The 13515-nt window shown below is 35.8% G+C and overlaps 1 protein-coding gene across 1 annotated transcript in view; it reads right to left on the minus strand.

Moving 5' to 3' along the window:
• The window catches only part of LOC149803116 (transmembrane channel-like protein 7), an 89371-nt gene that overhangs the window by 39371 nt on the left and 36485 nt on the right, over positions 1-13515 (minus strand). The window contains exons 8-11 of the mRNA XM_089952721.1: positions 11795-11961; positions 8657-8861; positions 7976-8073; positions 452-562 (exon numbers count right to left, since the gene is read on the minus strand). Of these exons, the coding sequence (XP_089808847.1) occupies positions 452-562; positions 7976-8073; positions 8657-8861; positions 11795-11961 (581 nt within the window). The remainder of the gene's footprint in view (positions 1-451; positions 563-7975; positions 8074-8656; positions 8862-11794; positions 11962-13515) is intronic.

The raw sequence follows: 13515 nt of genomic DNA on the forward strand, positions 1-13515 counted from the left end.
GAAATAGTGACATATTTATTGATCAAAATTTCACTAAATATTTACAGAGTACTAAGAATGTTGTTTGGAAAGAAAATTTAACAGAATACATTACTTCTTATGAAATGTTGAGAATTTTGTGATGTTGACTCAAATTCATGGGTTCTAGCCACTGTTTTCAATGATAAAACATGCGATATATCAAGGGTTTTTTTTTACCAACCTTGATTGCAATTTTCTTCATGTTCAACAAATAAGGGCCAATTTATTGAGTTACATTCTAGTAAAAATATGAGATCCACACAGGACCTAATGTTATAAACAGGTTATCCAAACAAGAGCTATCTAGGGGTGTGTGGTACTTACCAGGAATGTCTGTAGATCAAAAGGGTTTGTACTTGCCAGGAGTGTCCATAGATGAACAGCATCCGTATTCACAAGGTGAGTGTCTATAAACAGGGTTTGTACTTACCAGGAGAGTGTCTGTAGATAAACAAGGTCCAACACATTTTTTGCAAGATCAAATTCCTGCTGGCCCAGCAATTTTACAAATTTAAGATGGTTGAACTTCATGTAGATCAATCTAAAATGGAGACAAACTTAAAAAAGCTTTGTGTTTATTTTAAATGTCACAGGATTAGCCATACTAAGAATGGAATACTTTTAGAAGGGACTCAAGTCTTACTTCTGAAATTTTACCTTCCAAAAATTCTTTACAGTTTCATTTCGAAGGATGGTGTCCTAAGTATGGTGGTGGTGGAAGCAGCAGTGTGTATGTGTGTCTTACACCCATATACAGAATATTAGTACAATACAATTCATTTTGGACCAATATTGCTTAATTCTACATAAAAAATACCCCCAAACAATAGTTTATATCACATGCCGAGTGAATGTGATTGATGGAGATAAAATGTCTGGGTCCTGTATTTGACGACTCCTCCACTTGACTAGCTGGGTAAGCAAACAGTCTTACATAATGGGAAGTGTCCAGACCATGCTACAAGCTTTCCATCACCCATTTGGACCCCAAAATGTCCACAACTGCACTTCTTAAAATGGCTTGCTGTGGCTCCCAACAAGAATAAAAAAATATTAAAAAAATAAATGATATACCATAGTTATTATAACAGATGCTGATGGGGCAGAGCAAAATCAAAAGGGGCGTGTTGAAAATTGTACATCACTGATTGACTGAAATGTTCATCTATTAAGCTGTTTCTATTTTTCTAACAGTTGTTGGATTACTCGTGTACTGTTTTAATTATTTGGCCATACCATAATGGATATACGCCAAGATAAGGTAGGAATTTCTTTTTTTTGTGCAAAAAAGGTGAGGCATTTATTAGAATGGTATGTAGAAAAATGTTTATTTTTGAAAAGCACCCACCAACTGGACAAAAATTAAAATTCTGAACAATTGCTTTTATAACAGCCTGCAGCTTTCAGCAGAAAACATCGCACACTCTCCCTGCCATGCCAAACCTATACTTTTTTGAAAACAGCTCTCTCAACAAGAAAAGGATGTGACTGAAAAACAAAAAAGGTGCCCATCTCCACAGATTGCTCAGTTTTCACAGTAAAATAGATGCAAGATGCAAGTAGGATGTACCCATTTTATTTAAATAAATATAATTTTTATAATGCTTGGTGATTGCAAGTATAAACATGGACTGTTACACTGCAAAAATAAGTGTGTCTGGCTCAGAACTGAGAATTCAGAAATCGTAATGTATATATGTTATAGATTAAAAGAGGAGGTATGGTTTGTCCTATTGAAAGTGTGTAAAGAAAAAAAAAATATGTGTGGGTTGTCGAGGTAGCATGCGATCTGAACAGAGCTAAGAATAAGGCAAGGAGAAAATTTAATAAAGTTAACTGTAAACATCAAGCAAAAGTAACTCCCATTCAGAATAGCATGATAATAAATTAAACTTTCAAAAACAATTATATTTTAAAAATGGCAGATACACAACAAGCATGTGCACTGCATGATGAGTTTGAAGCAATGACTAGGCTTCAAACTCCTTGCCCAGAATCTGCACAGCAATGTATCAGCTCTGGGAGCAGCCTGACCACCAACAGGTACTCCATACAGAGTTAGCTAGCTTGAGACATCAGAGCGTACAGTGTTGATCAACAGCAGGAATATGGTCACCGTGGCTCTACTGAACTCCAGGGATGAAGTCCTCTTTTACCTTCACAAGGTAGCTTTGCACCAGGTGCCCATTCCCATAAACCTAGGCCTTGATTGATATTGTCATTTACTATAATGCCAAAGAAGCTTTTAAAGTCAATGGACTGCATGTTTTCAGAATGTTTAGAATTCAAAAGAAAGACCTGTTTGGGCTTGGAGACCTTGACATTATGTTGAGACACCAAGAATAAGGTGATAAATTAATTCTGAATAGCCAAATGACCGATACATGCATGGCCACCATTCTTGCAGCCCTTACAATAGGCAAAGAGATTTTTTTCACATTTAATTTATTTACTAAAATGAAAGAGAGTGGACAGTTACTGACAGGAATGCTATCATGAAGATAGAATATTACAAGGGAAAAGGGGTGGTTGTTATTTTGATGATACAAAACCAGGACTTCTTGCTCATACAGGCAAGCCTTATTATGAAAACAGTTACCTGGAGTTTGCAGTGGCATATGGCCTCACCTCATTTAAGAACCCAATAAAGACAACCTGCCACTTTTAAGGGATGGCTACATGAACTGCATAGTTCAGCATCTGTAGGACCAAGGCTTCATGGAGGCTCACTGTCAAAAGCTAGATCTCTGGAAAAGGTAAATCCATGGCTCAGGTGCAATCATCTATGATGTGAAAGCTCTGGGAAAATACTTCTCAGGCATTCAAATATCTTAATGGACATAGCTAGCAGATTGTTCTCTTGATGTATCCATCTTCGGTTCTGCTAATGCAACCACTGTCATTTGTGCTTTGTCTTGTCATTATTTCTTTTCAAAAATAATATACCTACAGGTAATCATGCCAGCTGCAATGGGCACTTGTACAGCTCCTTTAACCTTAAGTAAAGTTGGCTGCTGATGTTTAACAAAGAGGTCTTGATGACTGAATCATTATACAAGTCACACAAAAGGCAACTGCTGTGCACAGTTCAAGCAAAGATGATTTCATCAAAGCAATTATCCTGGTCTCTAGTTTGGCCTTATATATAGCATAGGTCTTTAATATCTCTTGAAGGTTCATTGCCAAATGGTCTGCAAAGGAAAGATGTGGGCCGTTATATTCTTTCACTCAGTTCCAGAAAGCCACCAAGTCAGACAACTAACTGATCATGATGCTGTGCTGATGTTGATTCTAGGTGGCACGAGTGGCTGTTGTTCTATAATCATAATAATAAAAATAATAATAGTAATAATAATGACTGTATTTAAAGAGGGTAACACAATTACCTAAGAACTAATCTACCATAAGGCCCTCATACAAAGGAATTTATTTATTTTAGCTGCATCTCTGAAGCCACTGGATATATTGGGTTTGGAAGATTAAGGAAATAGAGTGGGCATTTCTAATTGCAACTGGAATACTATTCCAGAGCAAAATTCCAGAGTACTGGAAACTTTTTTAAATAATTACTTATTTGGTTTGGGAATTTTATACTGTTTGCTAGACATGGATCGCAGGTGGGGAGTATTGCCAGGTAGCCTATACTAGAATAGTGATTGTAAATATTCAGGAGCACTATTATTGGATATATTTGACTTTTCTCAAAGCCAGAATCAGTCTTTAACAGGTAATATTTTTAACTTACCAGCTAAATTTTCCTTGCTTTCTTTCTGGATTGATATTAGCCCAAATGCTCTTTCTGAAGATGTGCCAGCTTTGCTATGTTTTTATCATTTGAATTTCCCCATACTGTATTACAGTAGTGTAAATAGGGTTGAATGTAACTGTTATAAAATAGTTTTCTGTGCCTTTCATGGAGAAAATGTCTTATCCTACTAAGAAGCCATAAACTTGAATTGACTTTTTTTTTTCTTTTCTGATATGTTAGATATGTTCAGTCCATGATAGGCTATCATCTACCAAAACACCAAGTAGTCTATCATGACAGACCATTTGCAAATTTGTATCTTTCCATGTCAAACATAGTTCATCACTATTAAGATTTGTCCTTTTTTTGCTGTGTTGAGATAAGTAATATTTTAGTTTTACCAGTATTTACCACCATGCTACTGCATGTGCAATAGTTGTCCAGGTTTTTGTTTAAGGCATTCTGTAAAGAAATTTCAAGTTCATGCTTTGTGTTTTGGATGTCTTACAATGTTGTGCCATCTGCATAGAGATCTGTAGATGATATTGAGTCCATTAGTAAAAGTGGTAGGTCATTAATAAATAAAATAAACAGTAATGGACCTAGAATTGAGCTTTGTGGTATTCCATATCTAATTGTTCTGGGTTCAGACAGAACATTATATAAACATGTTGTGTTCTGTCACTTAAGTATGAAGTAAACCATCTAACTGTGCTTTCATCACATTGGTAGATTTTCAGTTTCTTCAAAAGGATTTCCTGTTCCACCATGTCAAAAACTTTCCTGAAATCTACAAAATAAAGATCTTATTATTCTACCTTGGTCAAATGCTTCAAGTCATTTATCAATTAGGGAGATCAAGGCAGTCTCACATTAATGTTTCTGTCTAATGCCTGACTGATTAGGGTGTAACAGCAAGTGTCTGGTTAAATAAGACATGAATGAGCCATGGACATGTTTTTCAATCAATTTTAACAAGTGAAATAGTATTGAGATTGGTTGGTAGTTATCAGCATCATCCTTGGAACCAGATTTGTGAATAGGAGTTACTTTTGCAGTTTTCCATATTTTGGGGACAGATTAGTTTGCAATACTTCAACTGATTATGAATATTATGCTATCTAAAATGGCAGAGGCAGAAGATTTAATGAGTTGTGGACCAATCTGATCCAGTCTTGTAGCTTTCTTGGTATCAAGTTCACTGAGACATTTTTTAACAAAGTTTTTTTATCCTGGTGGAATAGAGAAACATACCTCCTTAGAGATTTTGCTGCTGCAGAACTTTTTCAGTTCATTAAAGTTCTTTTCTATAACGGGTTCTTTTAATTTTGTGGTAATGTTGGTAAATAAATCATTGATAACATTTGCAATGTCAGTGTCATCAGTGACTATGGTGTCATTTACCAGAAGTGAGTGAATTTTATTTGTCTTATCTTTGTATGTTCCTCCAGTGAGTTCATTGAAGACTTTCCAAATGGAGTTTGTGTTGCTATTTTTGTTTTCAAGCAATGATTGATAATAAGTTTTTTTAAGCTTTTTTAATCATACTTGTTATTTTATTTCTCCATACTTTATATTGTGCATGGTTTCCCATAGCCTTCAATTGGTCTCATGTTTTCATAGCATCTTGGAATTCAGTATTAAGCCAATTAGGTTGGATCTCATTCTTTACTCGATGTACTTTCAGTGGTGCATGCTTTGAGACTACATCCATAAATAAGTCAGTCCACACCCTCAGAGCTTCATCTATGTCATCCAAATTTTGGATCATATTCCATGGAACTTTATACAGGTCATCAAGAAATTGTTCTTCAATAAAAATTTTAAATGATCTGTAAGTGATCGTTTTGTGTGTATTTTTCTTATCTCTCTTGCATTTAACCTTTCTTGTCAAAAAAGTAGGATAGTGGTCACTAAGACCAAATTCGGTAGATTAACACAAGCCACATTGTCTGGTAGGTTGGTATAAATGTAATCAATAAGATCGCTTGACTGCCAGTTTATCCATTTCTAGCTCTTGGTCTGTCAACCCATCAAGCATCTCATCAAGTTCTGGATATGGTTGGTTGAACAATTCATCCAAAGTAGCTTATAGACAATATAGGTTAAAAGCACAAGTGTTATAATGTGGCCCAGGTGGTATAGAAAATATGAAGTAACCACATTAATCTAACAAGCACAGACTGGGAATGACAAACTAGCAGGAATCTGGTGGATCTGTGTGCCATGTATCTGTAGCCCTCCAAAACTCTTCTTTCTAAGCAACTCATAGGGCCACCCACGGGGTCTGCTTGCAGACAGGCAAGTAGTTTTGTATAATAGCCCACATGCTAATGCCAGCATGGTGGCTGACATAAGCGAGCTTGGTAAGAGTTGTTATCTTATGCTGGATGTGAGACAGAAGGGCATAACTGGTGGGTGGAAAAAGCATGGTGATTCCTCAACTTTTTTAGCAAGTTCACAAAAAACAGTTATCCAGATCAAAGCCTTCAGGTTTTACCGGATATGCTGCCTCCTTTTTTTGCAGTAGGCTCATGGCCTATTGTATGCTTTGTTCATTTGTAAAGCAGAGCAGATGATGACAATAAACTCAAAGTGTTGCTTCAATGACAATTTGAGATGTGCTCAAGCAAACATATTCTTGCCAAAGCCATGGTAGCCAATGATCATGGTGCAGTGTGTCTGTAAATGAGCAAAATGATCACCTTATGGAATGGCATAATAGAAGGTGACCAATACAAACTGGCCATTTTGTACATTCAGCCATGCATCCATAATGATGTACAAGTACAACTGTAATACTTCTGCTGCCTGGGGCATCATTTCATTTTGCAGCTTTATGCCTTTGCTCAGATTTTCAATGCTTCTTCCTCACCCATGGAGTAAATGTTCTTCCACTGACAAGGGCAAACCAATTTTGGTAGAAGGCATCAACATCAATTGATGGCAACTTCATGTCCTTGATAGACTTACATTACCGTAGGGCCTCTTCCCTGTGACTGCTGGTATCTAAACTGCCTATGGGTAAAGATCTGGTTTGAGATGGCACTGAACATTACCAACACCTTGTAAATAAGGTAGTTGTAGAAATCTTCCATATCTCACTCAAAAACAGCATTGTTTGCCACATCTCCGATGATTGAAACTATTCATGCTATTTGCTGTTATATTCACGTGCCACTTCCTGCCATCCCAACTTCTAAACCTGTCCCCAGCAATACAAAAGAATTGGTAAAGCAAACAGCTGTAACATCTGGTTGGAATATTGTAAATGCTTAGGTGGCACTGCTCAGTAATTCTGGTACTGTTATGTCATTCATCCTAAGCTGGAAATGCCATTGGCTGGCTGACTGGAAATCTGTGGTGCTTGTTGTTATGAAAATGGTCACATTCTTTCCAGTTCTCTGATCTTACATTCGCACTTTCAGACATCAGAACAAAATATGCCAAGACAGTGATGGACAGTATCTTCATTGTCCAAAAATGGATAAACAAATGGCTGAAAGTTCAGCTTCATTAATAGTGCTTTTTTGTTGTCATCATCATTATCTTTGACTTCTTCTGATGCCTGCACTCTTTTCAAAGTGCTGGTATCAACAAAAATATTGTTAAGTGGCTGCATGAAAAAAAGATCACTGACACCCCCTCTAATACAAAAAACTAAGTGTCTTGACAGTTTCAAAATTGAAGAGCTGCTTTAGTTTTGTTATACTGCTGCAGCAGTGGGACAAAACAGTACTTATAAATTTTTTTTATCTATTTCTTTTGGTTTTTCTACTGGAAGGTGTTCCACTGCTCTCCAAATAAGAAAACATTTTTCTATACACATCTGACTCAATTGGTTACTGTTGGGAGCCATGGCAAACCATTATAAAATGTATAGTTGGAGACGTTTGGAGGGTGGAGGGGTCTAAAGGGTGGTGGGAGGCTCATAGCTTGGTTGGTTTGCCTCCAACCATATATTCTATTTACTTACCTTGCTGCTACTGGACTGCACACCTCAACTCAAACATTATAGTTTACACTGAAATACTCGAGATTTCAAAGTAGCAATATAATTCAATACCAACGCCTCTTAAATATATGTAGTGTACATTACAACAATTTAGCAAATGCAAGTCCTATGAGAAAGGTAATTCTGAGTTTGTGTAAGCACTAAAATTTAAGTGCTTAGTGAATACAGGATCTGAATTCGGACTGACTTACTTGCGAGGGAATTCCCACAGGAAGGTAACAGCAATAACTACAATGAAATTCATGATGACAAGCTTGTAAATCTGCTGTCCCAAATAGGTCTCCCAGCACTGCAAAAAAGGAAACCAAGGGTTTAAGCATTGATTATTTTATGTTTCAGTACTCATTATTATAAACAAAAACAAGCAACTGCAATGAATATTTGAACCAAACAACCCACATAATACACCCAGATATAGACCCACACCATACACCCAGACACAGACCCAGAAAAAAAAAATCACAAATGTAATGCATCAGTCTGATATAAATGCATACATGAAATATGAGGAGGGGATGTAATAAAAGATGGATGGATGAAAAAGCATGGGGATATAAATCTTTAATTATGTTGACTTTCAAGTTATTACTGTGCCAAGGCAGTCAATGGAGACTAGCAATTAATTTGCTTCTGTAAATACTGTGCAATAGTTTACGTGTGTACTTTTCTATTCTTACTACATGCTTTTGAACACAGTTTTCAGAAATGAAGCAAGTTCCTGCAGATTTAATTCTTTAAAAAATGTGTAGTTTATATTTAAAAAGAGAGACAGTGAGAAGGAAAAGAATTAAACCATTCTTGAGATTTCACATGTTTTGGAAACCCAAAATTTCTTTAAAAGCGACACTATTGATATGCATGAAAAATCTCACCTCAAGCTGATCTGTTTCATTGAAACCTTTGAAATCAACTGTAGTGAAGTTTATGTTGTTTTTAGTACAATTTTCACATGTACTACTGTTACTGTTGTCATCTGTCAAATTCTGGTTTCCACATCGATATCCTTCATTGTCCTTAATTGTTGTAAACAAAGACAACATCAACACTCCTAGAGAGGCAAGGCGCAGTAGAACAATCCTGGAAAAAAATATATCAGGCTTCCATAAAGCAATGTATTTGATGAACATGTCTGCCAATTTGAAGTTTCCCCTCATCCAAGCACATAATTCCATCTTCCTATTAGTATGGAAAGTGCCAGAAAATCTAGAACTGTAAGAACATAGACTCAGTCTGACTCCCACATCATAAGCCCATAGTATCAGCATTATTATAAATGCTCAACATCTTTGACCTGGACACAGACTAGGCTTAAAACATCAGAGCAGGATGGGAGTTGGGAATCATGCAATGGTGACAGTATTATACAGTTAAAATTATTGAAATCAGTTTTATAATGACACCAAAAATGACATTTTAATAGCAGTAATACATCATTACCTATCACTATTGCATTGCCAAATTTGCCTGCTCAAAAGTGAGGCTGAAGGTCTCATGGAACTGGTATAAACTTATGTACACACCCTTATAGTAGGAAAGTGATCTGGCAAAAAGTTGGACCACTTTTTGATCTGATACTACAAGGCCCTAGAAAATGCCTTTGCTCTGGTGCTACAAAGATCGATTGTGATTTCATGGTTTGGAGAGCTTAAATGCCATTTTTCAGCAAATGATATGCTATACATGGCAACTAGCATATTTAGTGGATGAAGAACTATGAGACCCCAAGAAGGACCACTGATCCATGAGAAGCTACTGGCATGCTTTCTTATGTTCTCACATTAGCCAAACCAAGACCCTAACCCACATGGACAGAGCTGAGATGAGAGTGATCTGTAAAGTCAAGCACCATAGATCACTCAGGGGTTCCATGCCAAAGACTGAAAGTAAAAGGAAAAGAAAATAGTGTATGACTGCCCAAACGTGGCTGTCATACCAAACTCCAATGAGGGACTGATTTCTCTCTTGATAGTGAGGACAATACACCTGGAGAAGGTGGCTGCCCAGATAACAGCAAAGCACTTAATAGGATGGGAAAGACATTTCCAACCTTTCTTTCTCCCATTTTTAGTGACAAAATAAAATCATAATTTTTTTAAATAAAAAATAAACTCTACGACTTTTATTGCTAATCTGAACTGTAAATTTGATTATGTCAACTTTATTTGTGACTACATAGTTGCACTTTGTGACATTCACGCAAATTATTTTCCTTACATCTTTGCTTTGTAAATGATATATAACTATACAGAATGATTGAGTTTAACACCATTTGAGGCATATAACCTAAACAGGCAATATCATATGCAGTTCTGAACGTACATATTTTGTTTTTTCTGCACAATGATTGAAATTATCTCACAGGTCTTACATTTCTTTTTGTGTTCATAATTGTGCATCATATACAGATTAATGTGGTATAACTCAGATTCATCCATTATTGTTGCATTTTATTCCCTTTTATTCCATGGTGTCCTTAAAATAATCAAGTTATCTGTTCATGCATCTTTATCATCAACTGTCCATTTCCCTGACTGCTTATATTGTGTCATTTTTCAATATAATTTTAACAGAATTATTAGTGCACCCCTCCTAAGCAAGTTATTTCCTTGGAGTTCTCTGCTGCATACTACTCAAATTGTTCCATTTTGAGAATTGGGAATTCTATCCTCAATCCATTCACCTTAACAGGTTAATTTCTGAGAAATTTCAACAAGTTATGGTGACTCTGCCTCAATAATCAGCATTTCTGTACATGGGTATTGTGTGAATTTGCAGTTTCAAATTCATAGTCAACCTGTCCATCATTTCATATATTTGTATTGTGCAAATGTTGGCAGAGTAGTCACCTGTACTTACTGGATAGTAAACAGAGTTTAAGCTTGTTCAAAAAATATTTTACATAAAACCTTAGAGACAATTGCATTTTATTGATTCTTGGTGATTTGGTCATAAAAAAATGGAAATTTTAAGAAAAATTTGCAATCAAAAAAGGTTATATCTGAAAATAATGCAAACCAATAACCCAGTCTACTGAAAACTTGGTCTTTCCACAATCAAACCTGATGATGCTTGTCCGTTTCTGATACACACCAATTTAACACTGCTCTCATCTGCTATTCCAGTACCCTATCTGTACACAAACAAAATTTCAAATTCTACCGCAACAAGGCATTTATATGAATGTTGTCCTTTTGAAAGGAAGGAAACCACTTCTAACGAATTAGGTTTTTAATTAACATTGATCAGTTGCTTCCGTAGCCTAAGTGATTAAAGTGTCCGCATTCAATGTGGGTAGTTGTGGGTTGAAACTCCAACCAAGCCATACCAAAGACTTATAAAATGGTTCTAGCAGCTGCTTTGCAGGGCACTCAGCATTGAGGTTAGTGATAGGACTGGTCGGTCTGGTGTCAGGATAATGTGAATGGGAGGGACAAAATGCTAAATGTTTGCAGCATGATGTCCCAGTGCTAGACATCACTATAAACTGCCACAATGCAGACAATGTAGAGATATGACTGAATTTTTTTTGAAGCTATGTTAAAAATCCAAATAACACGTGTACACCCCCACTATGATACTTCTCAAAGATCCATAAATTTACACCCATGACTAAAATTGTGTTAACTCTGGAATGAAGCATTCATCAAATATGCATAATGCATGAAGCTTTTATACTGTTCACTGCATGCATAAAAACCTGTCATGATTGACAACCCACCGATTTGTATAGATAGTCACTGGTCCAAAGAAAATACAACAACCTGCTAAAACTGACACAATTAATACCGGAATGGAAAGTGAAGGCTGATGTTTCCTCTGACAAGATGATAAACTCATCAGATAGATAAAACAATTTCTGCTACAGGCTTAAATAAATGTAGGATTACTTTAAAAATACTGAATGGCTTTTGAAAACTTGCACATGAATCAATGGAGTTATTAATATCAGCATTACCAAAATATATTCCTTCATAGAGACAAACATTTAAAAGCTATGTCTTTTTGCTGACCTGAAGAGGGTGAGTCTGATCTGAAATAGGGGAGTGTACTCCTCTGCAAGGATGAGTCTGGTAAAGATAATGGGGACAATTGTGCTCAGTAAGGTGATGGTCACGGAAGGAAGATACTGGACCAGGAGTACCAGAATCTCGGTTACCTTTTTGGCTTCATTTTGCAACTGAAATAAACAAACATATACAAACAACACTGTCAGTAAAGCTAATATCACAAAGCTGCAACAAACAATGTACAATATTCAGATGTAGGAAGGACATTCACATTCAAATACATGGCATACAAAATGATTTAGTCATTTTCCAAATATGTGTAAAACTGGATTTAAGTGACTTCTGCTACAGGTAACTGCCTGTCATTTATGACCACAATTGTTATGCACAGATCAACTTCATTGTATTAATGCAGTGTCATGAGAGATCATATATCAGTGACTCATGAGAGAGCAGTGGAATTAGGTTGTCCTAATCTGTTGCAGTAAATTGTAAATTACATTTTTTAACATTCTGCAAGCTACCTGACCATATCTGAAAATAAAGCAAGTCCAATTCAGCAGCACATCACAAGTTTCTATATTTCATACTTAAATATATCATAAATAATTGTACCTGGACCAAGATATCATGAAAATCAAGCTGAATACCAAATTTATTTCATATTGGAGTCTGTCGCTATCTAGCCTTACTCATTTTTGTTTTGCTGTAACTGGTAGGGCCTTTGTTTTGTTTCATATTCATACGGTTTTCCTTGCATAATATTTAAAGTCTTTTAAGAGCATCTTGTAAATTAGTTTTAAGTTTTGGTTTTACCTGCCCCAGATATTAAAGTTTCACCTGCATAAAGGTCCATGGAATTTGAAATTTCATTTCCTATTTTGAGGGGTATATCATTCATAAAAAGCATGAATAAAAGTGGTCCAAGAATAGAACCTTGTGGTACTCCACAATTAATATTTTTACCTTCAGAAAGCTGACCATTTACAGATAACTTTTGCAATCTATCCATTACGAAAAACGTAAACCAGTTTAGGGAGTTTTCATTGCATTAATAGATTTTTAGCTTTTCAAGCAAAATTTCATGGTCTACAAGAACAAAGACATAAGGAAAATCAACCATAATAGTACCAACCATTTTTTCTTTATCTAATGCTTTCAGTCGTCTATCAATCATATATCAGTGAGATATGAATGCAGTTTCATACAAGTGATTCTGTCAAAAGTCAGACTGATTATCATGAATAAAATCAAACATGTTCATAAAGCATGAGTTATCGCGGGAGTTGTGTGTATGTGTGTATATATATATAGAGACCCCACTATAAAATGGTAGTTGGAAGCCATAAAACCCAACTGTGTTATAGACAAACCGTGTTATACGCAACCAGGTCAGTTAGCAGAAAAAACTGATGCATGTACCCAAAAAAATTGCAGGAGGAGGGTAGGTAATAAATGTGGGCGGTAAAATGTGTGCTTCATTGGCACAGTTACCATCTTAAATCAATGCATATTAAATGAGAAATACACCTGAAGTGAAAACATAGAAGGCATATATAATATTTTACTTTATTTAGAGATCCACAGATTGGTATATATATGTGTATACTGTTTATACATACATGTCTAATTTATAGCATGAATAGAGTATCAATACTGTGTACTCACCCGTGAATCTCTCACATACTCTGAATCCACAATACAAGTAATTCCATCAAAAATAT

The sequence above is a fragment of the Sinohyriopsis cumingii genome, chromosome 3, assembly GCF_028554795.1.
Source record: "Sinohyriopsis cumingii isolate HCF-2022 chromosome 3, ASM2855479v2, whole genome shotgun sequence".
In the NCBI taxonomy this organism is placed as follows: Eukaryota; Metazoa; Mollusca; class Bivalvia; order Unionida; family Unionidae; genus Sinohyriopsis; species Sinohyriopsis cumingii.